At 42.7% G+C, this 27,267-nt stretch overlaps 2 protein-coding genes across 5 annotated transcripts in view; one reads left to right on the forward strand and one right to left on the reverse strand.

Annotated features, from left to right (window-relative positions):
• Positions 1-5,296: 5,296 nt before the first annotated feature.
• SCOC (short coiled-coil protein) lies at positions 5,297-18,595 on the forward strand. The gene is made up of 4 exons (XM_040579541.1): positions 5,297-5,389; positions 14,457-14,528; positions 14,632-14,715; positions 15,330-18,595. The coding sequence occupies exons 1-4, from the start codon at positions 5,326-5,328 to the stop codon at positions 15,470-15,472; spliced, it is 363 nt and encodes a 120-aa protein (XP_040435475.1). The 5' UTR covers positions 5,297-5,325; the 3' UTR covers positions 15,473-18,595.
• Positions 17,830-27,267, reverse strand: part of CLGN (calmegin) — a 30,405-nt gene continuing 20,967 nt past the window's right edge. For all 4 annotated transcript variants that reach the window (XM_040579140.1, XM_040579230.1, XM_040579312.1 and 1 more), the window contains 5 exons: positions 25,165-25,380; positions 23,509-23,628; positions 23,192-23,327; positions 20,435-20,553; positions 17,830-18,860 (listed from right to left, as the gene is read on the reverse strand). In XM_040579140.1, the coding sequence (XP_040435074.1) occupies positions 18,780-18,860; positions 20,435-20,553; positions 23,192-23,327; positions 23,509-23,628; positions 25,165-25,380 (672 nt within the window). In that variant the 3' untranslated portion in view covers positions 17,830-18,779. The remainder of the gene's footprint in view (positions 18,861-20,434; positions 20,554-23,191; positions 23,328-23,508; positions 23,629-25,164; positions 25,381-27,267) is intronic.

Raw genomic sequence — 27,267 nt, forward strand, 5'->3', positions numbered from 1 at the left:
TATGAAAATTAAATGCAATAAATAAGTGGATATAAATGCAAGTGGGCAGTTGTGGAGGGTTTCCAGGTGGCCAATTTTGGATGTAGCTTCAGAAGCAGCATTTGCAAATAATGATGCTCATTTGAGTAACATGCCTTTGAAGAGTATCTCAAAATACGCAAGACCATCTCAGCCACAACATGGTTTGTAAGTATCTTACACTGCTAAGTGATGAGTGAGGAAGGAAGCAGGGAGAAGAGAATATACACCTAGGAGACTTACTGACAAGTATAAATATACCTCAGTTTACAGGTTAAATCTGCAAATGACACATTTAATAAGCTTCTGTCACCACCCTAGTAAACTGCTGTTCTGCAAGTAGGTTACTGTCATACAGTGTCAGTCAGACTAGCTTTGAACATCCTGTGAATTTACTAGTACGATTACTGCTTTATTAGCATGCACTAAACACGTGCCACAGTTCCTTTCTGTCAAAGTCCATTAAAACAGAAATACACTGGCAGCTGTCATTTCCTAACAAGGCACATATTTTTTAAAATGCTGTGTCTTATATACAGTGTGAAAATGGTACACTGAATGCATTTTTACAATGTTTGTGTAAGAAAAATAATTCCAAACACTTTGTCTGCTAGAAAGTATCGGCAAATTTATACAAATGTGTATTACCCAATTGTACAGTCAGAGCTGGATTCTACTCTTTACTCAAACCTTACTGTCTTACTTGAATACAAACCAAAAGGAATATTTTTGGTTTTGCTTTTAAATGTGCTGACTAAAAGCAGGAGGATACAGTAACTCCTAAGAACGTAAACCATAGTTTTCCTATTTCAGAATCCTTTAGTCGTTTACTTAATATACTGTGTTGCTTACACCATATACATCCACATTTGCAAACCTTGTCTTCAAATTGGACTCTTGATCAAACCACTGTATAACAAAAGCAGATGAATGCACTGAGATTGTATGGTGCAACCTGATGGAAGATCAGCCATCACACCTGTGTTGCAACAAGGATTTAACCCACCCAGAGTACTCTGACTGTCCCAGTATTCTCTGAAATCAGCAGAAACCTTCTTTTACTTGAGTGTTTTTCTGACTTAAAAAAAAAATCTTTCCTATTATTGATACTTAGAAAGTATCAGAGCAACAGCAGGCATCTCTACACAATTACACTCTTCGAACAAGGAGTCAGTGAGGTTTTGCCGAGTGATGCAGACAGCAAAAGTTTCTCTCAACTGATCAACCTCCTATCTCTGACCCCACTCTTCCCTCTTGCCTTCCCAAGCTAGAAAAATATTTGAAGTACAGCCACTGAAAAGTGTTTCCAAAAGGCACTGCAGCCATGGACTTCCAGGGATAACAAATTAGCAGTGTAACAGGAAACAAGGGAAGCAGGTGAAAAGGGCTGTTGAACTTTTGATGTTGTAGCTCAGTTCATAAGTGCAAGGCTGAACCCTAAGAAAAAAAAAAGAAAAGGAAAAAAAAAAGAAAAATAAAAAAGAAAAAAGTGGTATTGAAGTCTGCCTAAACCACACTATAAGCACTGTTCCACTCTTAATGTAAGGAGGAATCACAGCACATGCTGTGGTTTAGCTCAAATGTTCCATACATCTGTACTTAACTCTGAGCCAACTTCCTATTCAGGTCACTATTAAATCATTTTAATTAGGAAATAGTTACATGGTACTTACAGTAATAAAAATATGGACCTACTACCAGGCAGGTTTAGCTACGGTGTTTTAAATCTAAGGATCTAACCCCCCCTGTAATTCTGTACTTGACACAAAGTTGCTTTACCCGCTACAAAATCCTGGGCCTTGAGAATGATTTCAGTACCAAACCTGAAGACATTCTTGGGTATTCATCTGCTGCTTTCACGACCATCGCATCCAGACAGTGGTATGTTAATGTGCTTGTTATCAATATGCATCAAAACTGGGCTAGCACATGGCTACATCAACTGACGTTGTTGCTGACATTGTTGTCAAACAAAAGGCTCACAGGAGTGGCTGTAGGAGAGGCTGTCCCCATACTTCCCCTCCCCTCAACCCCCCTCATAGTTTATGCCACCTATTTCAAAAGTCAGCCTGACAGCTGCTAAGTACTCCACAACCTCTGTTCAACTTAGTAATGAAACCCTCAGAAAGATGAACTGGTGTGTTATAACCAAATTAACTTTTACATTAATGTCCATTACTCCGGTGAAAATAATTCACACATGGCAATAGCTACACTCACTGTACTCTGACAGTTAGTTCCATTACACCGCTTTCTTTTAAGCTGGTCAGAGTTCCTCTGCTGTGGTTCTTTTGTGTTCTTCCTTATAAAAGAAACATAGGACAGCAAGAAATGGGTACTTGGACTTTACATTTACGTGGCATCTCCTATGCACAAACTTTTATTTCACTAATAAAATATCAGGCTACCACCAAAGAAAATGCTTCTCACCACAGCACACAAAACCAAGCAAGCTACAGATATAACTCTATAATGCCTTTAAAATTGTAGAACACAGATGTATGGTTGAACATGAAGAGTCTTTTGGGGAATAAAGAAACAAGATCACATCTGTAGATCCTCTCAGTTAAACCCCCTCACTCTTGCTGTTGGTAAATGAGTCTATTTCCATGAACAAGCTGTGTAGGTCTCCTCCAAACCTCTGATTCCTAGGTCCTCACAAAAAGCAAAGGCTGTCTGTAAAACAGTGTAGCTCCAGAGTCCTGCGTTGGTCTTTGCTTATAGAATCATAGAATCATTTAGGTTGGAAAAGATCTTTAAGATCATCAAGTCCAATCGCCAACCCAGGACTACCAAGTCCACCACTAAACCATGTCCCCAAGCATCACGTCTAAGCGTTTGGTTTTTTTTTTTTTAAACGCCTCCAGGGATGGTGATTCCACTACCTCCTTGGGCAGCCTGTTCCAGTGCTTAACCACCCTCTCAGTCAAGGTATTTTTCCTAACATCCAGTCTAAACCTCCCCTGCACATACACATGCACCCAAACACGTATATCTATACTTTCCACGCTGTCCTTCGGAAGTAGAGGCCCCGACTGAGGAAACAAGCAAGCAAACTGTCCAAAGGCCTCTTTCAAAGAGAGCTTTAACGAGGTCTGAAACACTTGCAGAGCAGCCTTATTTTTGACCCCTGACTCTGTAGGGCAGTAAGAGTAACTCCTTGGGTAACCCGCTCTTCGGTACCACTTGAACGGAATGCACTTGGCACAAAGGCAAGAGCCTGACTCCATAAGTTGCAGGGATCAGTACATCTCACATGAGGTAGCCAACCTTCTCCCTGAATCATATTCTCCTGCACCCTGAGGAGTCTTTCTTGCTGACTCTTATTAAAATACAGCTTTTACTCTGCATCACTTTTACTAATGGCTTTGATCTAGACATGAATAACAACTGCACAACATCCATATCCGCTAGGCTACTGTGAAAGTCTGTCTAAAACCAGCTAATAATTTACATGGAAATTGTATCTACCAGAGGGAGCCCATATGGCCAATGTAACAGAACAATATTGACACAGGCTAAAGTAGTTAATGAAACCTTTTAGATAAGGGCTACACAGTTCAGACAAGATACAACCCTCAATTCCAGAGGTGTATGATTTTAGAAAATTCATAGGTAACATATTATATAATTGCATATAGCTTTAGGATCTGCCCTTCCAAACTGAGTTATTGAAATAAATAATATTTATTATTGAAATAATACATATTCTACTGTATGTAACATGTATGAGAACAATAGAAGATGTAATAAAGACAAATGATCAAAATGTTTTCTAGCTTTACTATTATCACCATGAGAGCTTTGAAGCATGATGCTACATCACTGGAAAAAACAAAAAAAAAAACCACCTAATGCAGACCACCCCTGTGATACTCAAGTATTTGGAATGAAACCAGCAGGTCTCTTTACATAGACTACTCAAGACCAGTAAGGTAAATTTTGAACTGGTTCTGAGCAACGTGAAGCAAAAATGAGTAACTCTCAACACAATTCTGAATATGCAAGATGTGCTTGGTTTTCATCAATCTCTGAAGGCAGCTGTCAGTAACTTCACTGACACCAACAGAAAAGCTTAAATAAAACGAAGCAGTTAAAGGACAAGAAGTAAACCCTAAATAGCTGCATTACATTTGCGATTTCTGTAAGCTGCACCAATTCTGATACTTAGTGTCTCAGGCCCTTTGTCCTGCAAAGTCACATGCATTTACCTTTGCACACAGAAGCCATCTCGGGAGTCCAAATCAAGATTATGTCTAGAAGTGTGAAATGCAAACTGTAAATTCTGAGAACTATCTCATTCTGCTGTTCGACAGTGCTTTACAAAATGAAGATTCAGTTTTAGTGAGCCTTCAGAGAGGTTCCTAATAACAATTAAGAAAAAAATTATCTGTTGACATCTTAAACTTACAGCCTTTTTCTAAATACAGATTAAAAAAATCAAAAGATGGGTAGATTCTTATGCAACCCCACTGAAAATGAATTGGTTCCACTATTCACCCTACTGTCTTTAATCAAGATGAGGGCGATTTATACTTTTAAACTAATTGCAAAAAACATTCTATTCCAGGAGTATAAAAGAAAGCTATTTCTAAAGAGGCAAGTAGTTTGAGGTGAATTTCTAGTTTATATGCTCAAACTATGTCCAATTTTCTTTAAGAAGCTAAACAAGACTATTGAAGTGTGGTTTTCTTTGAACTCGCTTTCTCTTCCCTCCTCCCGCCTACTATCACAGAACATCACATGCTCACTTACATAACTTCACTTGTTCTCATTACCTGATTGGTTTTGATGCAACTGTTCATGTAAGTAAAATTAGTCACATTCCTAAGTATTTGGAGATTGCATTTTAAATTTGCTGCTCCCGGATCTGTCCATTGCATTTCCTTGGACTGCAAATAACTTTTTTGAACACTTGGAAGTTACTGTCTCTCTTTTCTCTGTCAAAAAGCCCTCCAAGAAAAACCCATACACAGCCCTAGAGAAAATCAGCAACAACAAAAAGCCAGCTAGGGTGAATACACAGGTTTTTCACAGAAAGAACCTGCAGTAACAGCGTTTGCTCAGCACATATCTGACGGAGCAGAACTCAGAAACCTTCTAGCTTAACAACTTCCGGAAAAGAGCTCAAGGTTCAGATGAGATACCACACAGAGTAAGGCGAGTGTAGTTGCCAACAGTATGCAATAACACCTGTGTGTTGGACTCATTAAAGATTTAACCAGAGAAGTCACGTGCAAGCTGAAAAATGGCTGACAACTGCCATGCCTAACGCATGTCTGAAAAGCTTGGAAAAAAGGAAGCAAAATGGAGTTACCTTTGGATGAGGAGGATGGCACTTTCACCAACATTTCTTTGGCAGATGATTCAGGTAAGAAACTACAGTAATCTACTGATACAATACGAATTCCATGGGTTGTTTAATAGTACTGGGTGAGCACACAATCTGTAGATCCTAATTACCAGGTACAATGTATTTTCAGCAAATGCCCTCAAGTAAACTTTTCTAGTTGTTTAGCTGAATAAGCCTTGTGATTAGCTAAGAATTGAGATTTTGGGGGTATGGAGGATACCACTTTTCACATAATAGCATATGGTAATACACATTCATAATCTGAGCACATACAGCCTTTCAGCGTTTAGAAAAAGTTACAGAAATGTTAACTCGGTAGTTACTACTGTCACAGAAAATACACATAATGTTGGCGCTTTCTCCTGAATATGGAATGCTAATCTCTTTGACATACTCTAGTGAGAGCTCACAAGAAGTGATACAAATTAATTGTAATGGAAATAAGCTGATCCATGTAAAACCCCACTATTACGCATCTAATTATTTTAAAAGAAACTACAAAAGCAAAGACTGCCTCCCTTTTCCCACCCTTCTAGCTGATCGAATAAAAATTATTTGGCACGGAAAATAGGATAGTTCTACATACTGGAAAAATGAAGTGAGTTAATATGAATTGATAATAAATTATTCAGAAAGGTGTGGCCAGAGTATCAAGTTGATCACATCAGCATGGCTGCCACAGAGCTGTGCTAATTTACACTAGCTAAGAATATGGATTTCTTATTAATAATACAAGTCCTAGTCCCCCCTGGTTTTTTTTCTTTTTTTTAATTTTTAGCATAAAGAAGGTTACTGCACATGCCATCTTTACCTCCTATATGAAAACAAACCATGGAGTTAATCTTATTTTTAGAACACCATTTTCTGGCAATTTCATATTAGTGTGATGGTGCTGAGCTGGATGTTCGAATGCACTTAATTTATATAGCATATACCTTAATGACATCAAGATGTGATTGACCCAAAGTATTCACAAGAAGATAAAGTGTCAGACCTTGGTCCAAGTTCTGCAATAATTAAGGGTTCTCCTGACAATGAATCTCACTCTTCCCCCGTAGCAAGGTGTAGAACAGTAAGGAAAAGGTATCCTATGAAACACCATTTCATGACTTGCTGCACAGCTGATAACACAGCAAGAACAGAGGAGGGGCAGCATACAGCAGCAAGATTGTCTAGTCTTTGAAAAGCATCCATAAGTAGCTGATCTAGGGATGACTCCATAGCACTGGATGGATTTGAATCTGCTCTCCCTCACAGATGGGTGTTTTTGCCATATTACTTGCTTAGTCTTTCAGAAGATGTCAGGTTGCTTTCTTTAGAAGGTGAATGCTCACTAGCCTCCTCTACTACTCTAACCTCAGACCCCTGCAGCTTGGAAAACGTTAATACACATGAGAAAACTAAGGCACAAAGTTAAAAACTCTCTAATTCAAGCACCAGCTGACACCAGATACCCAAGTCAACCTAGGCATGCAGGGCTCGATACTCACAAATGCCAAGCCCTGACAGATGTCACTGCTATAAAAGCAGCTGCTCAGCAACAGTGCAAATAAGATTCTACTGCATCTCAGAAACTGAGCACTTCACTTCCACTAGACTCTTGACTTCAGTTACACATCCAAGGTCACAGAAAGCTCATGTTCACAACACAGAGAGGACCACAAATAAGACGACTTTACGTAAGATCTGCTACCAATCTCAGAGCTTTTCCTCTAGCAGGAGGTGGGGACAGTCACTCAAAAGGAGAGAGATAAATTTAGAGTAACTGAAAATAAGTGACATTTTCAGGCAAGCTTTTAGCTTGAAGGCATAGAGGAATAACCCTGGTCTGTTTCATCTGCCAGAAGGAAACACCTGGAGGCTAGAGAGAAAGGTATTAGAAAATTCCTAACATATAATAGAAGAGGCTATCATATACTTTGTAGGAAACAGTCTTCCTTATCTCTCCCAACTGAAGTTAAGACTTATTACAGTAACAGGGGCACAGAAGGCAACAAACAGAATGGGCCTTGTAGCTGTAACTGTAAGGCTGGAGAAGAACGTTAATACTAGAAGAACAGGGAGGGTGAGAGAGAAAAAGATTCCTTACGATGGACAACAGCAAGTTCAAGCAAAGAATAAGGAAACTAGACTTCCAGTATGTAGATTATAAGTGGACTTTGAGGATGACCTGATGTTTTAGAAGCAAGTGTTCCATAATTAAATTTTAAGTAGGATCACAAAGATGCTCTGGTTTTAATGACCTTGAGTATGTTTGTAATTGTGTAAGGCTTTCCCCCCCCCCCCCCCCCCCCCCCCTTCTTAAAATCTACTGGAAAAGATACTGAACAGCCAAGTAGAACAACATGCTATGCATGTACAATCTGAAGCATAATCAGAATACAGCCTTCATATCACAGTTTCTTTAGTACACTGAAAGGCCATTGTGGCAAAGCAACAGGGGTTACTGAGCCTGGTTAACTGAGCGCAATGCATGAAAATTTAATAGCTATTGTTCTTTCAAAATAACAGTTTCTCTATTTAAGTACACAGGTATTAAAATTAAGTTACTTCCATGTAAATCAAGATGAATGCAAAATGGTAGCAAGGCAGAAGTTTCTTGATGTGTATTTTAATAGCAGTATCAAAACCACATGAAATCAAGGAAAGCATTCATTAAAAGCATTTGTGGAAATATTTTCACCTTTGATGAAAGAAGTATTTTCATTTAGAAAGTCATATCACTGGATAAAGTTCCCTCAACAGATGACCTATTCAAACAAGAGCACAGAGGAAATTAAATCAAAAATATACCAGTGAGATGCCCCACAGCTACAACAATTTCTTTATTGTTCTTCTGATCAATGCTGTATAAGTAAATCAAGGCTATCTTTCTTTGTCGTAAAGAACCTAGAAATTATCTCACTTTCTTTCAAATACGCTTTACAGAAAGCCAGCATTGAGGACTACATTTCTCACGTAAAACCCTCCTTTTAAAAAGCAGATACAAACCCCTAAATATTTAGAAATGCAAAAACAATTTTTCATCTCATTAAGTTACCAGTAAAGCTTTATGGAACCCCGCTAAATTTCCTTCCACAAAATCTGATGGCAAACCTATAGCTGGTGATTACCAGGAGGACGGAACTGTTCACAGGCCAACAATATGTCATATACGTCAGTATTCACAGCCTAAAGCTGCAAAGTATTCAGTTGCTCAGTCTATTTAAAATTTTTACACAACCTTGCAAAAGATAGGATGCGATTAGTTAGAAGGCAGGCCTCTTCAAGGTTAAAAAGAAAATATGACTTTCTAAGGCTTTCTTCTTGTAGACTTTCTAAAGAGACTGAATCTTTCTTTTTTTCCTCCAACTGTATGCTCACAGGTTACGTCACCTGATGAGGTCCCGCTCTGATAAAGGACCTAAGGCACTACTAAAACAGTCACAATAAGTAAGGACAAAGACAACAGTCAGACCAATGTAAGCTGAAATAGCTGCTCATTTTCCATCGTTTCATTTGGTTGAAAATGTGCAAACTAAGAACTACTCAAATTCTGCATTTGACAGAGGTCTGTAATTGTAAATTTGCACAAGCCTGTTGAGGTTACTCAGAAAGAGTAACAAGAATTGCAAAGAATTCTGGTGTAAAGCGACATTACTTGAAAAAAATCCTTCTCAGAGCCTGTCTCTTATTTCTGCAGAGAAACAAAATTACCAAGATTTGTTGTAAAGGGCCTTGTGAGTTAGCATTGCAAGGAAAAATAATTAAGCCATTTGTATTCCTTTTTGTCTTTGTGGCAATAATCAGTTAAAGGAGAAAACGGTACGGTTCAAATTGCAAATTCATCTCGGAAATATGTACTATACTTTCCTCTGTTAGTGAAAAGGAGAATACATTTCTATTCTAGTGGTGAACAGCGAAGCCTCTGTCATCAGTCAGCTTATGCAGCCGCCTCTAGTGCCTGTAACGTTGCCAAAAAGGAAGTGAAAGGCTTGTTGGTTTGCACTGTGTACCAAGGAAAAAACAGAACATATACCAGAGTTTTAGACATAAACCATCTGAAAACGTATGTCATTAGCAGCAATGACTTAGAAGCCCAGTCCAGAGCAATAAAATGACCTCCTGTAGTTTTGTAACTGTACGCATATATACATTCAGGTTAACTATCAGTGATGCTCCATACCCTAGTCAGATTGTTGCCATTTTAAGCAAAAACTGCTCCTTCAGTGAAACTGAATTAATTCCTTATGCCAGCAACACGAGCTAGTTTAGGAAAGCTTATTTGGAACTTAGGATACAAGTACAGATAATTGCATTTGTAAAGTGAAAATTGTCGTTCCTATAAATGTAATATAGAAGACAATATTATGAATGCCTCTTCCACTTTAACCAAATGCCTTAGAAACTATAAAACGAATTAGTAAGAAAGAACGGGATTAGCACCTGTTCTTAGTTACCTCCAAGTCAGTTTTGACTTCAGGAGTTCTAACCCACTGCTAAAAATCATGAGCTCTTTTTATAACTCTTCGGTCAGAAAGTAGACTTACCTGAAGCGATCTAACGTGTAATGTAAAACAGTTCAATAAACCAAACGGTGGAACACTACTTAGGGCAGTGTTCAAGTATTTCCAGTAATAAAAGAGAATCCTCTTATTTCTTCTTTTAAACTGCAGAGTGGCTATTAACATGTTGTTACGCTGCTCCACAGAAGAAAACGACTAATTTCCACCATTTGTGAATATTATTTAATTTTCTTGATAAGGTATATGTTCTCTAAAGTAGAGAGCTGTAAGTTTGTAAACAAAACTAAAAAAACTCTGCCCAGTCTCTCAGCCTCGTGCCACATATTACAAAGACTCCAAGCAAACAGCCACATAGCAAAGCTGACAAATTTGCTCACACTTACACATAATTAGTATTTACCCCATTAATTTTGCCTCTCCCAGTGAGTGGGAAACCACAGAGAAGCAAATGCTGCCAGATCCCTGTCAAACAGCAGCCAGTCTTTAGAAGGATTGTTTCAGGTTCTCCTGGGAACAGTCCCCAGACAAGACTTGCCATGCTGACAACTTACAGAACAAAGAAATTACACTTCCTAACACAAGAGTTAACAAAACACTACGGGCTGATAAAAGCAAGAATTGTTACTCAAGGGCTTGAACTGGCCACCTCCAGCCAAAGGGGACACAAAGCACCCCCCTAAAATACAACATACTATTTGGTTACTTGACACACATGCGTAAGTATGCCTTCCCTGGGACACATTCTGCATTATAAGAGGAATCTGATTGTTTGGGATATGCTGTAAATCCCTAAAGCTTCAGGTTCAAAGAGCACAACAAATGTCATTGATGATGTGTTACCCAGTGCAAGACAGGTGAGGTAAGGAATTTGAAAAACCAATGGGTAAGTCATGTAATATGCTACGCTTCTGTCGTTTTGGTCGATCTCTCACAAAAAATACTTTGGCGGTGGGCTTTTTTCTGTGGTGTACTGGGCTTGGGTTTGTGCTTGTTTGTTTAAATCTAGTAGCACATCAGATATTTAGAATACTGGCATTGACTTCTTTGTGCTGGAAAACAGAGAGAGGGTTAGGAAGGCAAACCACTTCCAGGGAAAGCAAGATGAGCAAGGCATTCTCCCTGTGGAATTTGTACCCATCAGCATCAATCCAGCAGTCTCGGTCCCTGGACTCTGCAGACCTGCAGACAGCAGGCTCAGCACTTAGCACTTCCCTCAGCAATCAGGAGATGAAGGACAGGTAAAGAAAAAAAGCAACATGCACGGATCTTGCCATAACAAGGAGCCACGACATAGCCAGGTCACACAGAAACAGTTCCTAAACATTGGGGCTCAGGAGCGCAGGCCAGCTGCACAATCTCAGATACTAAGGTAAAGGGATTCATAGTAAGCACTTACAGTAGGAAGAGGCATTGTGTAAGATCAAATATGTCAGAGTATACTGCAGTACAAACCTAAGGAAGCATCTGCGCGATTGTTTAACACTAACCTAGTAACACACAGCACCATGTAGACTAACGATGCCATCTGTTCTCCGCTGACAGCCCCTCTGCAATGCTAGCAGCAGAGGCTCAGATAAGACAGTTTTCTCTAAAGGAAAACCAAAAGACCTCTCACAAGTTAACTTCTGAAAAGGACTGTCAGCCTAGTGCTCATGCTTAAACATCAGAGTTAAGAATCAAAAGAAAATACTCCAGTCAGAAACCACAATCATGCAAAGTATAATGAACCCTCCTCAGCAGTTTACGTGCCAAAGTGGAAACAGTAGGTAAACCAGCAACTCTTGGAATTACTACTCTGTTTTGGCTACAACAGCATAAGAGCCAATATGTCTGGTTTCCATTCTGTCCCATAATTTCAATGTCAAGGATTTTCCCACTTAGCTCATTTGGGGACAGTTTAGACAATAAACTACAAACGTTATGCACTGAGCAAAGTGGAATTTCCGCAGCAGAGAGGTGCATTTACCCAAGATTAGCCTGCAATATTCCCCCCTGCCCCATCTTACAGCATAAACACTGCAAGATCTTCACCAGGTAAGCAAGCTCTCCATCCATCTGTATATTACCTGAAGACTCGGGCCATAGTTTTCCATGTTAATCAGAGTGCTGGAGACTGTCTCACTAGAAAGAATGAAGAAGCCCGATTTCAAGGCTTGCCACACAGCAAGTGCAGCAAGCAAAATCGTAACAGGGTGAGAAGCACCTGTCATTTTAAAAACAGCAATCCAAGAGAGTTACTAGCAAACCCCTAAAGCCCAGCCACCACCTGAGAGGACTGCTTGCAGGGATTAAGGAGGATTACTGGGTGAGTTAAAAAAGCCTTTTATAGAGAAGGCGATAGACTTTTAAGTAAACCAGCCAATGGAACTGAGAACAACAGGCTCATTTTTCAATACAAACAGACTGCAGGAGTTTAATTAAAATACATTTTCTTAACTTGAACAGCATCCAGTCCAATCTGAATTTAACCAACTGTGAGGTTAAAGAAGTTATTAACACGCTGTTAATACTACTGTGGTGGCACCCAGAAAATGTAAATGATAAACATGTATTTTCTGAAGTGTATTAAAAAAGCACAGCAGAGGGCACAGTTCCCAAAGACCTTATCCCCCTGAGTATTTAAACAGCATCAAATTATTTATTTATAACCAGATACAGTCTTGCAACACATGGGTGCGATATCGATGTATTTCACTGCAATATATGGTTTAAGCTACACAGTCCCTATAGAGATACCATGGGTTATGCAGTGCAGTCACTTCCGTGAGGCCACTAAAACTAGCTTGGGTCCTGCATGTTGAATTTACTGTGGCACACAGGGTCCAAACGCACAAGGTCCAAAGGGAGCACCACACGCAGCACGTTCTACAAGGATTATTCCCTCCAGGGAGTCAGGGAAAGAACACAGAGACTGGGCCTTGGTCTGGAGCTACCAAGCTATGAGATGAGAGCAGCTATGAGAAAGTTTCCACACCATGCGATCTCCAGACGCAAGGAGCTAAACCACATGTTGCATAACCTGGACAATGCTGCACAAAAAGCTTATCGAACTGCCAGGCGGGAAGCTGCTTGGCCAGAGCAGGTGAACCCTGCTGGGCCCCGGCCCAAGGCCCTGCTCTCCCAGAGCTCCAGGTGCTACCCTGAGAGTTAACTGCAACCGTCTTCCAGCTTTCTCCAGCTCCCCTCAGGCTCTGCCAACCTACCGAGCTCCGAGCTCCAAGGGAGCAATGCTGCAGCCTGCTACTGAGGGCTCAGCACACCCTGCCTCGGCCCGAACCCCTGTGCCAGCCCGCCAACACAAACCCCAACGAGCAGAGAAACGGCAATAGCAGTTAAAACACGCGCTTACTAGCGACTTCGACTGTTTTACCTGCAGTTCAGTGGGGTCTAACGGGAAGGGCCCGCGCAGAGTGACAAGAGCCCCTCAGGCAGGCGGGAGGCCCCGGCGGCTGCGCTCCCCTGCACCCGCCTGAGCCACCTGCGGCCGCACCGGCTGGGGCGGGCGGGCTGCGAGTCTCGGGCGGGGACCAGCGGGCAGTGGGCTTCGAGGCAACTATTTGTGTGCGGGGGAGCCCGGCCGGCGCCTGTGTGTGTGCGGGGGGTGCGGGGCGTGCGGGGGGGTTGGGCCGGCCGCGCTGGCGCAGCCCGCACCAGGCCGGAGGAGCGGGACTCCCCGCGCCCCGCCAGCCGGGACACGCGCCCCACACGCGGCAAGGGGCGGGGCGCCCGCGGGGATCCGCCCGCCCGCCAGGGGGGTGCCGAGGCCACGCCCATTGGCTGGCGCGGGCGCAGCCGTGCGCGCGCGCAGGGCCAGCCGGCGGGGAGGCGGCGCAGGCGCAGAGCGGCGGCCGGGGCCGGGCCTGGCCGGGCCGGGGCGGGGCGGGGCCGGGGCCGGGCCGGGCGGGGGGCGCAGCCCGCAGGGAGCCGGCGGCGGCAGGTGAGGAGGCGGGGCGGCGCGCCGGGCCACGGCCGCTCGGGAAGGGGCGGGCGGTGCTCCAGGCCGCGGTGCTGGGGGCGGGCGGTGCTCCAGGCCGCGGTGCTGGGGGCGGGGCGGCGCGGGGTGCTGCGCGGGGAGGGCCGCGGCGCTCCGGCGGGTCCTGCGCTGAAGCCCGCTGCGGCGCTGCCCGCTGCCCCGGCGCTGCCGGGCCGCCCTGCGGGCAGGGGCAGAGCCGCCGGGGGGCGCGGGGAGGGGCGGTGGCCCCGCGGGCTCGGCCTCCGTGATGGCCGCGACGCGGGGTGGGCAGGGCAGGGCCCCGCCGCCGCCTGAACCGCCCGTTCCAGAAGGATCGGCGCTGGGAGGGCGGCAACGGCATCGCTGACACGCCGGGTTATTTCATGCGGATCTAGAGTAAGCCAGAGCTGTTATTTTTGTACGCTGAAGCGTAGTTACTTGAAGAATCATGTTTACGTACTGCCTAAAGCTCTAGGAAGAATAACCCGAGAACGTTAAGAAATGTTGCTCTGCCTCAGGCTGGAGCGCTGGCTTTCAACAGCGGTTAGAAAATGCACCGAAACCCCAAAGGCGGTTAGGTTTACTCTTGCCTCAGCTTTTTATTTTGTTGTTGTTTATCTTTAAGCAGACCATCATTCCGGAATACGCTCTTCAACAGTGGAGAGAGCCCATTCTACAATGATGAATGCCGACATGGATGGTATAAGTTCTTAATGTTCTTGTTCTTCATTATTATTTTTTCTACTTGATGTGATTTCCAGCTGTTCCAGAGGTTGTATTCAAACTCATATGATTTATTGCAGCTGTTGAGGCTGAAAATCAGGTGGAATTAGAAGAGAAAACACGGCTTATTAACCAAGTGTTGGAACTGCAGCACACACTTGAAGGTCAGCAGTTTGATGCATCAGCACTGGGTTTTTTACAAGCAGGCAGCAATGAGCAAAGCAAGAGAACCTTACTGCTCTGCCCTACCTTAGCCAAAGTGTCTAGAAGTATGTCACTTGGGCAGCTGAAGGTACATAAGCAAGGTCTCAACTATTTTTTTCCCCCCTCTTTCTGCAACATGATATTTGCTCGACATATAATACACATCAGGCAGAAGGGGGCAACAGTGAACTTTCCCAGGCTCATTAGCTGACGTGTATCGTTGAGTCTGCTCATCACTGAACTTTTTGTTTCCGTACAGTTTAGTCTGCAGTAGCTTAAATCAAAAATTCAGAAGAATAAAGGTACAGACTAACAGTAAGTTTACGGAACGAGTTGGTCAAAACACTCCGCTGCAAAATAATACAGGAAAAATGGGCTTTAGATAAAACTTGCGAGTAGCACAGTGTCTTTTAAGATAGTACCTTATAGACAACGTTTCCCTCGTGTCTTTTAAGATAGTACCTTATAGACAACGTTTCCCTCATTGAACGCGTGAATAGTTTGATGTAGGCACGTAGAAGGTACTCATTATTGTATGTGATAACGTCTAATATTTTTCTTATCACCTTCGCAGATCTCTCAGCACGAGTAGATGCTGTTAAGGAAGAAAACTTGAAACTGAAATCAGAAAACCAAGTTCTTGGACAATATATAGAAAATCTGATGTCAGCGTCTAGTGTTTTCCAAACAACTGACACAAAAAGCAAAAGGAAGTAAGGGTTGACTCACAGATGATGTCACTGTATTGCTGCTGTCTTTTTTTGTTTTAATTGGCACAGGCTACACGAGCTCAACTACCTTAGTTTGTGGCTTTACTGGATACCTGAAGATTATAAATTTTGGTGATAAACAGAATTAAGAACATATTGAGTATTGTTAAGATTAAGCAATTTGCAAATGTAGCGTAGAGACTTACTAAACTTTTGTATTTGTTTTTAAAATGAGCATACCTTGTTAAAAACTGGATTTGGTTTGTCAGGTGAAACAAAAGTCTGTTGGTGCTCTTTGAGGTCTTAGGGTAGGATTCGTGACTAGCAAAATAATACGGTTACAATAAGTTGGGGAAAATATTTGAATTGCATCACCTCTTTGACTTAAAATATGTTTAGTGTCTAGTACTGTTAATAGCTCTGCAAAGCACCTTTAAACAAAAACCTATAAACCAGTTAAAGAATTTCTGTGAGGTAGTGACAGCATGACCTTATTTGTAGGGCTTGCGTACAGAAAAACACTTAAGATTTTTTGGGAAGGGGGAGGGTAAGGGTAGAGGAACAAGGTTAAGCAACTTCATCAGGGAAATACCAAACTGATGCAGTATCGGAGTGCAAGGTGTACACTTCAAACAGTTTTCACTTTCCTGTTTCCTCAAAGAGTGATCAGGCACAGCATGACGATGTATAATCTTCCAGAAGTTTTTCCGTTTTTGATTAAGAGTTAAATTAAAATCTGAGTAATGAGCTTTACAGAAACAGGTCATCAGTGTTCCTCACGCTCGTTGTGACCAACCTGCCGTGAGGAACAGAGTACAAGTCTTTCCTTGCCACCTGTTACTTCCTTCCTGCAGTGCCAAACTTGTCATTGCTTCAGGCCTTAGAGACACTGTTTTCCTGCCCCAGAGCCTCAGCTTGTGAAGTACTTCTTGAAGGTGGAAGCTAACCGAGGAGCAGCTTCAGTTGTAATTAAATAAGGCGGCCTTGGCACTATTTAGTCTTCCCTGACTATAGAAAATTCTCAGTCTGGGATCTGGCATCCTCTCGGTAAGACCACTTTTACTAAGCTACGATGTGGCTGGTGAGAGTGCAGGCTGCAGAGGTCCAATACTCTTGGAGTTCCAAAGATGACTGAGTTTTAATAGCAAGGCATCCTGGAACTGGATTATCATCAGTTTGTTAATTTCAAAGCACTTTCAAGCAGCCATGATAGCAAGATCAAGTATTTTTCCTGAAATACCTGTTCAGCTATAAATGGACTACATGCAGGAACTGTGTGTGAAACCTCGATGTTAAAAGTGTCAATGGAAGGGTGTTCCCCTTTTGCCCGGCTTTCTAGATCTACAGCCTCAGATCCCCTAAAGCTCTGACATTTCTCCCCCAATTACTAGCATAACACTAGATCCAAGTAAGCCAGCATGCAGAAGGATGTCTTCTATCTCCAGGTTCCAGATAATCAAAGTCATTAAGTCTGTGTTAGAGTGAGACGGGCCATAGAGAGTCAATTACTGCAAACAGCACCCTTGAGTCATGGCCTCACAAGACCATCTTACCCATAACAAATGGCTCCTTATTTACTGAAGCGAGGCACAAGCAAAAATGTTGATGGGGCATTAATTAAGACTTTCTGGGAACCCGAAGTTCAAAACCCTAAGGGAAGACTAGCATCCCCTGCCGGGGTGACCAATCCCTGGGGTAACTATATCACAGCACAGAAAAAAAGCCACCCTGAAACCACTCCCAAATACCAGAACAATTCCAAAGGACTTTTACCAGGCTCAGACAAGATTCATTCAAACTGAATGCCAGACTGTTCCCTGAGAGCTCACAGTAGCTGTTACTAGCGGGATACGGCATTGCTAGCAACTTCCATTGCTGAGAAGGCACAGGCAGGCAAAGTGCTCGCTTCTTAACCTTTTGCATGTAGACCCTAAATAAAGAGGGGGGAACCTGCATTTAACTGTAAAAACCCCAAGCAAAAGGCCAGAGGCCTTTCCGTGTAGTCTGCACAAAATGGAGCCCCAAATAATTAGTTTTTGAACACTTCAACACGAGCACTTGAAGACACTGGCTTCTTCATTAGGGTTAATTAAGCATTCATTTGTTAAGAGACTTCCGTGGAACCTTTGCTGACTCTCCTTGTTGTGAAAATATTTCAGTGAACTAACTTCTTGTCAGGCGTGAGGAAATCTGTTAGGTTCCTTAGGAATTAATGTATTTCTACTTGGGTTTAAGGTATAAGTGCTTTTGCTAGCCTTTTACGTTCTACTAACAGTATTGGCAGCTGCCAAGCAGCAAGAGGTATCTGGTGACTGCAGTTTTATTGTTTGTTCAAGTTCAGCTGTATGTTAAAACAAAACAACGTTTCTTTCACAATAGGCAGTTTATTCAAACTGTATTATGAGAATGCCCAGTTACTCACATCTGTAAAAAACTTTTCTCAATCAAAAATTCTTATCTATATTAATAAATTTCATGTTAAGCAAGAATTAGTAAATATTTTTAGGAGGCAATGTACACTTAGCAAGTACTCTATAAACAAAGGTTATCCCACCCTGGCTTGGAACACAAGAACTATAAAAGTTTGAAAAAGTTGCCCGTGGATCACTTCTGCAGATTTGGTATCTGCATCCGAAAGTGAAACAAGTCATGTCAATTATCACTTGCTCTAGGAATATTCTATTTTAAAATATCTCTTAAAAATAAATTACTGTTACCAATGTCTAAAGTGAACAGGTGACCACCAATCTAACAAGATCAACTAAAATAAATAATTTACAATAAAATTGTAAATCATCATACAAAAACAATTATTGCATTTAGCTCTGCACAGAAAAAGAGTACCTTTTCTCATAGCAATGTGAACTGCTATAGCTGCGACCTATCTCTACTCTCATCCACTTTTAGCTGAAAAGTGTAAACAGCTAATTTTGTGCTAGAGCTGCAAAAATATGATAAATTATTAATTTTAAAAAATACTTGGAATAAGTTTATCCCCAACTAGTATTAATTTCTAGGAATCTTCACACTGTAAGAATCTTCACCTTAAGATCAGTTGGCCAGCTTGTAATTTCACTTCTATTCTGAATTCAAAACATCACTGTACTCCTCACAGACAGTATTTCTCCTTTAAAAAAAAAAAAAGGAATCAAGGAAGTTTTGGAAGGTTAAAAGAGGTTAGAGAATTAAAAGAGGTTACATAGCAGTGAGTCCCTTTTTTTCCTTCAAATCGCAGGAACTTGCATGCTGTGAGGCCTGCTGAAGTGGCATACCAAAAGTTACTGTTAGTCCTACAAATACTAGCTGGAAGTAACTCAGTGCTTTTGTACTCTCCTTTTGCGCACCAATTTCAGCGGACCATCTACAGAACCCGTGCTTTCATCAGCTTCTTTCATCTGAAAAAAATAAAAAAGTCCAGCATTAAAATTGTAAACCCATTTTAATTTATTGAAACCGTCATGGTAGTTTATTCCTCCTCCTAACACCCCCAATCATATTATCACTAAATGCAACACTGAGGCGATAGGAAATTTCTTTTTCCACAATACTAATTTAACAATGAAGTGGGTAGAAGACTTGTCTTTTCTATATTCAGAAGGAATAGTACCATCTAAACTGATGCCAGAAATTTGGTTTTGCCCATTTACTCGCTGGCTTAAAAGCGGTGAGCACTAATGAATTTAGCAACTTCCTTACAGTGTATCTTAGGTAAATTTTAATTTCCCATTCTTAAGTAGTATTTAAAAGATTTTAACTGCTGCCTTTGGAGAGCTACAAAGAGAACAAACTGTTCTTAAATCAGATGTGTTCTTCTCAGTTTAAAAGTGATTTGCTTGCAGAGGTGCATGAAAAGCCTTTCCAACATGAACTCCGCTCGGACAATACGTTGCTCCCTCGCTTTCCTGCACCACCTAATGGCAAGCACCCCATTCAGAAGGAAGAGCTCACAGGATGTGGCACAACCTGAGTGAGGACATGGTGACATGACATCTCTCAAGTAGGTCACTAATTCATGACAGAAACTTCTACGCACTGAAAATACCCAGAGAAAAGCAAGTCATAACCTCAGTGTGATACCGTGTAATGGTATACACACATTGAGATCTTGTAATTACTTTTACGAAGAGTCATATGCATTTTAATGGGGTTTATCAGATACTCTTTTCCTAGGGAAATGTACCAGGAAAAAAAAAAATCTTACAGGAACAAGAGAAAGTAATAAAGGGAAATTGGTGAAGAATCTCAGTGCTGAAACAATGCACAAGATGACCAACATAAATACCGTGGGTGGGTCTAAGGCATTTCAGACATACCCGAGTTCCTAAATGAAAGGATAATGAGTAGCTGACAAGCAAGAAAAGCAAACAGAAATTCCATTCTACAATATTATTTTAATGAAAACATTTTACAGATTATCTAGTGACCGGATTAATCTGCACAAGAAAAATGAAATTGCAAGTGCTGAATTCAAAACCAGTATGGTCATTTTGCTTAAAACCTTATTTTGGAATTAACAATCAAAAAAACCCAACCTGAAAGCTTAAGGTTTTTCTGTGTCTCACTGAAAGGCTATTCAGTTAGAAACATATTTTCTGTTAAGTATCGTGATAAAGAGATTGACATCTACCACAGCACCCGAATTTTCAAGACTTGCAATACATTTAATAATCTGTTAAAAAATTATACTCCTGTAAAAATGCTTCATGTTCAGAGACCTGCACGATCACTTCTATACTACAGCTGTACTTTACAATAAATATCACCTCCTAGCTAAAATTACGCAGAAAGAGACATATTTCACAAACTTAAAACAGAGCATTTGTGGCGTCAAACAAATAAAAACACATTCCCGCCTCGTGATTGGTTTAATGGCTCAACAGAAGAACTCTTTTACTGTAGGTAGCCAGGCTTAGAGGTGCGATGTTGGAGAAGGGCAAAGACAAAACTGGCAGACAAAACGTGAACTTACCTGATCTTCTGAACCAGATTTATTTGACTTATCACCTTCTTCTTGACTTCCATCTGCAACTTCATTTTCTTCTTCCTGTTCATCACCATCAATATCTTTACCACCCTCACCCTCATCTTCTGCAAAGAAATTAATTTTACTTTGTAAACATAACTGCATTAAAAATGCACTACATCCAGGCACACTAGTAAGGAAAAGAAGCCCATGTCGGTCTTAGAAGGAACTGCTTGTTTACAATAACCCATAAAAACATCTCTGTGATACAGAGTAGAATTCTCATGAATTAGTAGAAATCGATCACCGTCGGATCTAATAACGAATTTTAACAGCTTCCAACTAGCCTCTTTTCGCAACAGCATGTACTCTCTTCAGACTTGTAAGTGACTGACTAAAATGAAAACCTTAAGTTGGTTGCCTTTAGGGAAGTGCTGAAGTCCGAGTATTCTATTACACAGTTTGAGACTGGAGTCCAAAATAGGACAACTCTGACTTGGCAAAGTACAATATTGCAGTCACCAGTCATCCACCATGGGGGACACCTACATCCTAAGGTAACCCCCTGTGCAGCAGGGAATTCTTTTGGCACGTCGTTTTGGTTGCGGGACAAGCAGCTCTGTGCTTACCCCCTGCTCGGGCATTGTTGCAATACAGAAACTAGTCAGAAAAGCACTGTACTTCCCTCAGCTCACCTGAGATATGCCCACTACTCACAAATCAGTAAGCTTTCTATGAGACCTGAAGTCAGTTAGACCTTTGAACTGACAGGGACTGGACAAGAAGGAGAGGAGCTGTAAAAACCTTATCTTTTTACTCTCCAGAACCCCCTGGACAAACCATAGGCTAAGCAACAGAGGGGGGTTCTGCTTTCTTACTGAGGCCACGTCACTGCACTAGAATAATGCGTGCCCAAAGTATCGTGAATTCTAGGCTGCTCTCTGATCAGCACATAGGTTGCCCTTCTAGGGTAACCAACTCTATAGATTCTGCGTATTTTATGAAGGAGGCCAGGCACCCAACCGTTTTGATTTCTAGTTTTTGGGCTTCGGTACTTACAAGCAAGCATTCCCACGCCTGCATTTTAGGTATCTATGCTCATTATAAAAGCTAAACCTCAGCAACCACAGCATGATTCAAAGAGAAGTTACTGAGATTTGGCAAGTCTCTTCCCCTACTTCAAACTGAGGCCTTAAAGTGAAAATTTCTAGGAACTGAGTACCCTTTGCAATACTTTCTATCAAGAGCAAACAAGAAATCATACCCACATCTGATAGAAAGGACGTAAGATGGCAATTTACAACTAACAGTCTGCCAGTGGCTCAGTTAAAAACAGTAATGAAGCAGTGCTCAATTCTGTCCTTGTCAGGTCATGCCTACGTCCCATAAGCACCACTTTCAGCGTTAAAAAAACAAAATCAGAAAGCCGACACCACCGACACCTCCAATTCTTACTGCTTCAGCTCAGTAAAACTGAAACAAAAGTAACCATATAAATTCAAACAGTAGTCACATATAAGAGACAGATATAAAATGCAGGAAGTTACGATGCTGAAGTGCTGTACCTACAATTTATGCTAATGTAAAAAATACACGTAGCATAACTACAATAATTAAAGGGCTAGGTAAGGCAGATGGACCAAGGGTGATGTGGCAAGCATTGTGCCAACAATGTACTCGATTCTCTAAGTAGTGGCGTGGGAATATCTGAGGGGATGCTGAGCAAACTTTGAAGTCATACAGGCAGAAGCCGTCACCACTCATGGAACACAGTGCAGAGACAGATGAAACCCACAAAGTTTCAGTCAGTAACACAAAGCAATGTCAGGACTAAGAAAGAAAAAACAAACAAAAAAATGAACATCTGCTAGGTTTCTAGCTTTCCATGCTAGTCACTTGACACTTTCTTTGTTCCTACCAAGGAAAAGTAAAGGGGCAGAATCTTGCAGAGGTCTGAGGCTAAGGATTTTCTTGTGGAAGTCAAGATCATGTACTCTAAAGTTAGGTGATTTGCTTTTTATTCATTCCTATAGACCCTGGGAAAAGCTAAGAGAACCTCCAAGCCATAGTTGAATAGTACCATTAATCTTTGGTACAGTAACAGAACATTATTTTCTCCTTGGATGCCAAAGTAGAGCTCATCTACTGAATCATTAATTTCTCCCTTGGGGCAGCAGGACAGACCTCGGCAGGTATGCAGTGCGTTGCTAGAAGGCAACACAAAGGAAGCAGCGGACTTCAGTATTTCAATTCTACTACGTTTTCAGGCTTTATGAAGAGTTACTAAAATCAGTGACCAACAGAATAGTTCCAGGTAGAAACCCTGACACAGATGCATCAGCCGAAACCTTTACATTTAAGACTTAAAGCTATTCCAGACACGTTTTAAAAACAACAATGTGACTTTATAAACACTTCATGTACCCGAATCTGAACCATTCAAATGTGGTCGATACATGAAACATTTAGAAGGGAGAAAATATGCATCACTGTCTACAAACATGACTGTTGGAGGCACGTTAATTGATTGAAAGTGAAAAAGCACTAAGGAGAGCCGTACTTCCTGCTTGTATTTATCAAAGAGCTATTAGCCACGGACCACCACTCGCTGGAGGTTGCCAAAGAGAAAAAGGAGACCCGGAGCAAGGCTGGTTTCACACATTCTAAAATAACTGGTTGTGATTATTGGCAACGTAAGCTGTGAACTAGTCCTATTCATGTTTTTATATTTAATCAGACTGCAAGCTGGCTTGCTTATCTTACCATCTTCAGCGGTTTCTTCGTTTTCTTTTTCTTCCATTTCATCATCTTCTAACTCCTCTCTCTCTTGTTTTGGTTCTCCCTTTGTAATTGGCTTAGATATATCAGGGGGTTTTAAGTCAATATCTTCATCTGTTTTCTACAACAAATTAAAAATCAATTTACATTTAAGCTCAAATTAAGAATTACACATAACAGCCACTGTAAGCTAAATAGTATCAACAGCACATTAAAAGTGCATCTTATTGCACAGATGCTCAGAGTTTTCAAATAAAATATTAAGAATAAAGCCAAATAAAAATACAGTAAATTTCTCTAACCTTTGCTGGCCAGCAAAACAACACACCTAGGCCAATGGGGAGACCCAATGTCAAGATGTAAAGAACCCAGAGCCATGGGTGGTCTTCCGCAGCAGTCACCAGTTGACTAAACATACCAGGCTATATTAAAAACAATAATAAAAAAAATTTGCATTTACGTCCTTTTCAACATTTTAATAGGTTTATAAAGTCTACTGTATGTATTTTAAGCTTTACCTTGCCCAAAGTAAACCCCTCTTTACCTTCGCTTTTTAATGACTAAAACAATATTGATTTCAGAAGTCGTAAAGGAGCAGCTTAACACACTGCAAATAAACAGCAGGTGCTGGGTAAGAAGGAACAAACCTGGTACTCCAAACATACCAGACTGGCCACTACTCAGTTTTGTAAAGTGGCATTTGGAGTCTTGGCACCTCACACTTTACACCCTTCCCAGCTGTGCTATTTTTTCCCCATGCTGTACTAAGTCAGCTGAAAGATCCCCAAGCATCAAGAACCTCAGAGCATCAGCCGGCCTCCTGAAGAGCAATGTCTTGCTGCGTCTGTACTACCATAGTCTCTCCCCTGAGAGCCGATTATTCAGGGAGTAAACTGTCCTCCCAGCCCAGTTCTGACTTACACGGTAGAGGTAGGAAGGCAAGTGCCTGGTCCAGTAAGACCTCTGAAAAGGGTACATCAGCAGCTACGGTAGGAAATTGGAGAGGCACAGGGGAGGGAGGAGTCTCAAGGGAATGGTTTTTGCTATTGTGCATACGGGTACAGATGCAAGTCCAGACAGAAACCCAAAGATTTCAGAAAGGGGAAAGACACTGGGAAGAGGTGGATTTCCTCATTGCATGGGCTGATTTGCTGTTGCTACTTGCTCATCCTGTGACAAACAGCAGCTGTCAGGAATTGGCCACATTTGCCACCAACCCATCGCTTCTTTCCCACAACTGCTCTTGCCACTCCAAGAAAATACAGGCCCGATAGAAAGAAACTGTGCTCGGTAAAGGCAGCCACTAGAGGGGCTCAGGATCCCACACGTCAGGACAAGTTCATCCTACGGCACAGGAAAGAGATCTAGAAAAAACTGTGGCAGCTGGCCAAGTGCAGTATACAAACAAAACGTGGATGCAGACGTAGAAACAGAAGAACAGATGCAACTCCGTAAACATACGTACACTATTTTCAGAGCTGCAGAATATACGTCTAGAGCAGCCAGAGGCATAAAATTACTAAACAAAAAAACCATATGACTATTTATCCATTTCTCTCCCATGAGGAATATCTAAAGAACATATATAATGGAGTTAGCCACAAGGGGAGGGGGGGAGAAAAAAAGAGGTCTTTGAGTGTAAGTAACTCAGCTTCCATTTGCTGACAGGTACTGAATTTCTAGCATCACCATGAAAAGCAGAAATCCCATTAACTATAACGCGGCCCATTTCTCGCTAGGTGTTTAAGGAAGGTGTTACAACCTTTTAATTCAAAGAGCATATTGATCTAGGAAGGGCAAAATGCCAGACTACAAGAAAAACCCTATCATAGTTACTCAGCAAGATTATTAACTGAAGACAAATTAATATTGTCAGCATTAATTGACAGAAAATTCTTCCAACAGTTGCACGTCTTACTCACTGCTTTCAGCCATCGAGAACATAGTAAAGTTTATACCTCATTAGCACTTGCTACGAATTTCTTCAAGCCCCAGCCATCTGCTGCCCAACGGTCTGCTACTTCTTTTTCTGAACATATGATGAAGTTATCAAAGTAGATATCAGGTGTCATAGACCAGAGTTCTAAACCAATAGCACTGACAGTGGTCATCTTGAATGGGTGAAGATCTTCAAAATAGTCTGGGTTCTGTATTTTTCGAGGGCTCCAGATCCCCTTTTAAGGAAAAAGTATGTAATCGCGTTACCTGTCCCCAACTCAAAACCAAACTGAAACAAATTTTAAAATAATTAGAACTTCCTGATTATTTTAAATGCATAATTTAAAAAGACAAGCAGTAGGGTTTAACCTCCATAAAAACCAGAGACTGGCAGATGGGTGTCAATTTTCTGGCTTAGAGCAGACCTCTTAAAATTAGGGGGTTTTGCCCACACAGGGTTACAGTAGTAACTGACTGTACAAAGTATCTTGTCCTCCTGGTACTGGTGGTTCCAAGCACAGACTTTGTAAGCTTCCTAGAGTAAGCCTAGGAAATACTGCAGGAAAGTAAGGCATCCGTGTTACTTCTTCCCATAGTCTCTCCCTATGTAATGCACAGTTTTGGCTTTTGTTCATCAGTGTGAGCGGACTGAGGACTGGCTGAACGGCGGAGCCGAGAGGGCTGTGACCAGCAGCGCAGAGCCCAGCTGGAGGCCTGTGGCCAGCGGTGCTGCCCAGGGCTCAGTGCTGGGCCCAGTCCCGTTCAGCCGATTCACCGGTGACCTGGGCGAAGGCACAGAGCGTCCCCTCAGCAGGCTGGTGGCTGGTACAAAGGCGGGAGGAGCGGCTGATGCCCCAGAGGCTGCGCTGCCATCCGGCGAGAGCTGGGCAGGCTGGAGAGCTGGGCAGGAGGGACCTGATGGAGCCCAGCAGAGGCCGGTGCCAGGCCCTGCCCCGGGGGGGCACAGCCCCACGCACCAGCAGGGGCTGGGGGCTGCCTGCGGGGAGGCAGCTCTGCGGGGAAGGGCCGGGCAGTGCCGGGGCACAGCAGCTGCCCCCGGGCCGGCAGCCAGCCCCGGTGGCCCAGGAGGCCGGTGGCGCCCTGGGGGGCATGAGGAGGAGCGTGGCCAGCAGGCGCAGGGAGGTGACCCTGCCCCTCGGCTCTGCCCTGGGGAGGCCGCCCCGGGAGCGCCGTGCCCAGCGCTGGGCTCCCCAGTTCCAGAGACGGGGAGCTGCTGGGGAGGGCCCGGCGGGGGCTGCGCAGGGGGTGAGGGGCCTGGGCACCTCCCGGGGGAGGGCAGGCCGGGACACCTGCGGCTGCTCAGCCCGGGGAAGGGAGGGCTGAGAGGGCTCTGAGCGATGGCTGCAAACAGCTTCAGGGCCAGCGCCAGGAGGACGGGGCCAGGCTCTGCCAGCGGTGCCCAGCGACAGGGCGAGGGGCAACGGGCACACGCCGAGGCACAGGCAGCTCCCTCTGAACGTGAGGGAGAACTTCTTCACCGTGAGGGTGGCAGAGCGCTGGGGCAGGCTGCCCAGAGGGGCTGGGGGGTCTCCTTCTCCGGAGACACTCAGAACCCGCCTGGACGTGATCCTGTGCAGCCCGCTCTGGGTGACCCTGCTTTGGCAGGGGTTGGGCTGGGAGGTCTCCAGAGGTGCCACCCAACCCTGACCATTCCGTCATTCTGTGACTACAGCACATACATTTCCATAAATGTACAATATTTTGTGGCCAGTGATGAAATCTTCCAAGGTAAGCATCTATTGCCTGCTGGCCTAAGACTGCAGGGGAAATGCCTTCCATGATCCACATGGTCCCTTCCAGTATATAAACTGACAGCGACTGTAACCAGAGAGGTTAATGAAAATTTTAGGGTAGGAAAATTCAGCCTTGTAACACCTGTGCAAATCGGAGCCAAATTTTGTTTACAAATGTGCTTAGGCCCTTAGGCTCAACACAATCCCCAGCCATAACTAATACAATGTAACTACCTTTAATATCCAACTGACTACCTCTTCTATCTGGAGGGGAGGGGGGGAATTTAGTTATCCAAAATTGATGCTTCCTCTAAAACTTGACCTAGTACATCAATCTGCTTACTGAAAGGTTTCATTCTTTTAACAGAC

Source organism: Falco naumanni, chromosome 1 (genome assembly GCF_017639655.2).
Source record: "Falco naumanni isolate bFalNau1 chromosome 1, bFalNau1.pat, whole genome shotgun sequence".
Classification (NCBI taxonomy): Eukaryota; Metazoa; Chordata; class Aves; order Falconiformes; family Falconidae; genus Falco; species Falco naumanni.

Bases quoted from the DNA above. Each gene is read 5' to 3' on its own strand.
- SCOC (XM_040579541.1), top strand. From the start codon at position 5,326: ATGGAGTTACCTTTGGATGAGGAGGATGGCACTTTCACCAACATTTCT. The intron at 5,390-14,456 runs GTAAGAAACTAC...ATCTTTAAGCAG, and splicing joins TTCTTTGGCAGATGATTCAG to ACCATCATTCCGGAATACGC. The intron at 14,716-15,329 runs GTCAGCAGTTTG...TCACCTTCGCAG, and splicing joins ACTGCAGCACACACTTGAAG to ATCTCTCAGCACGAGTAGAT.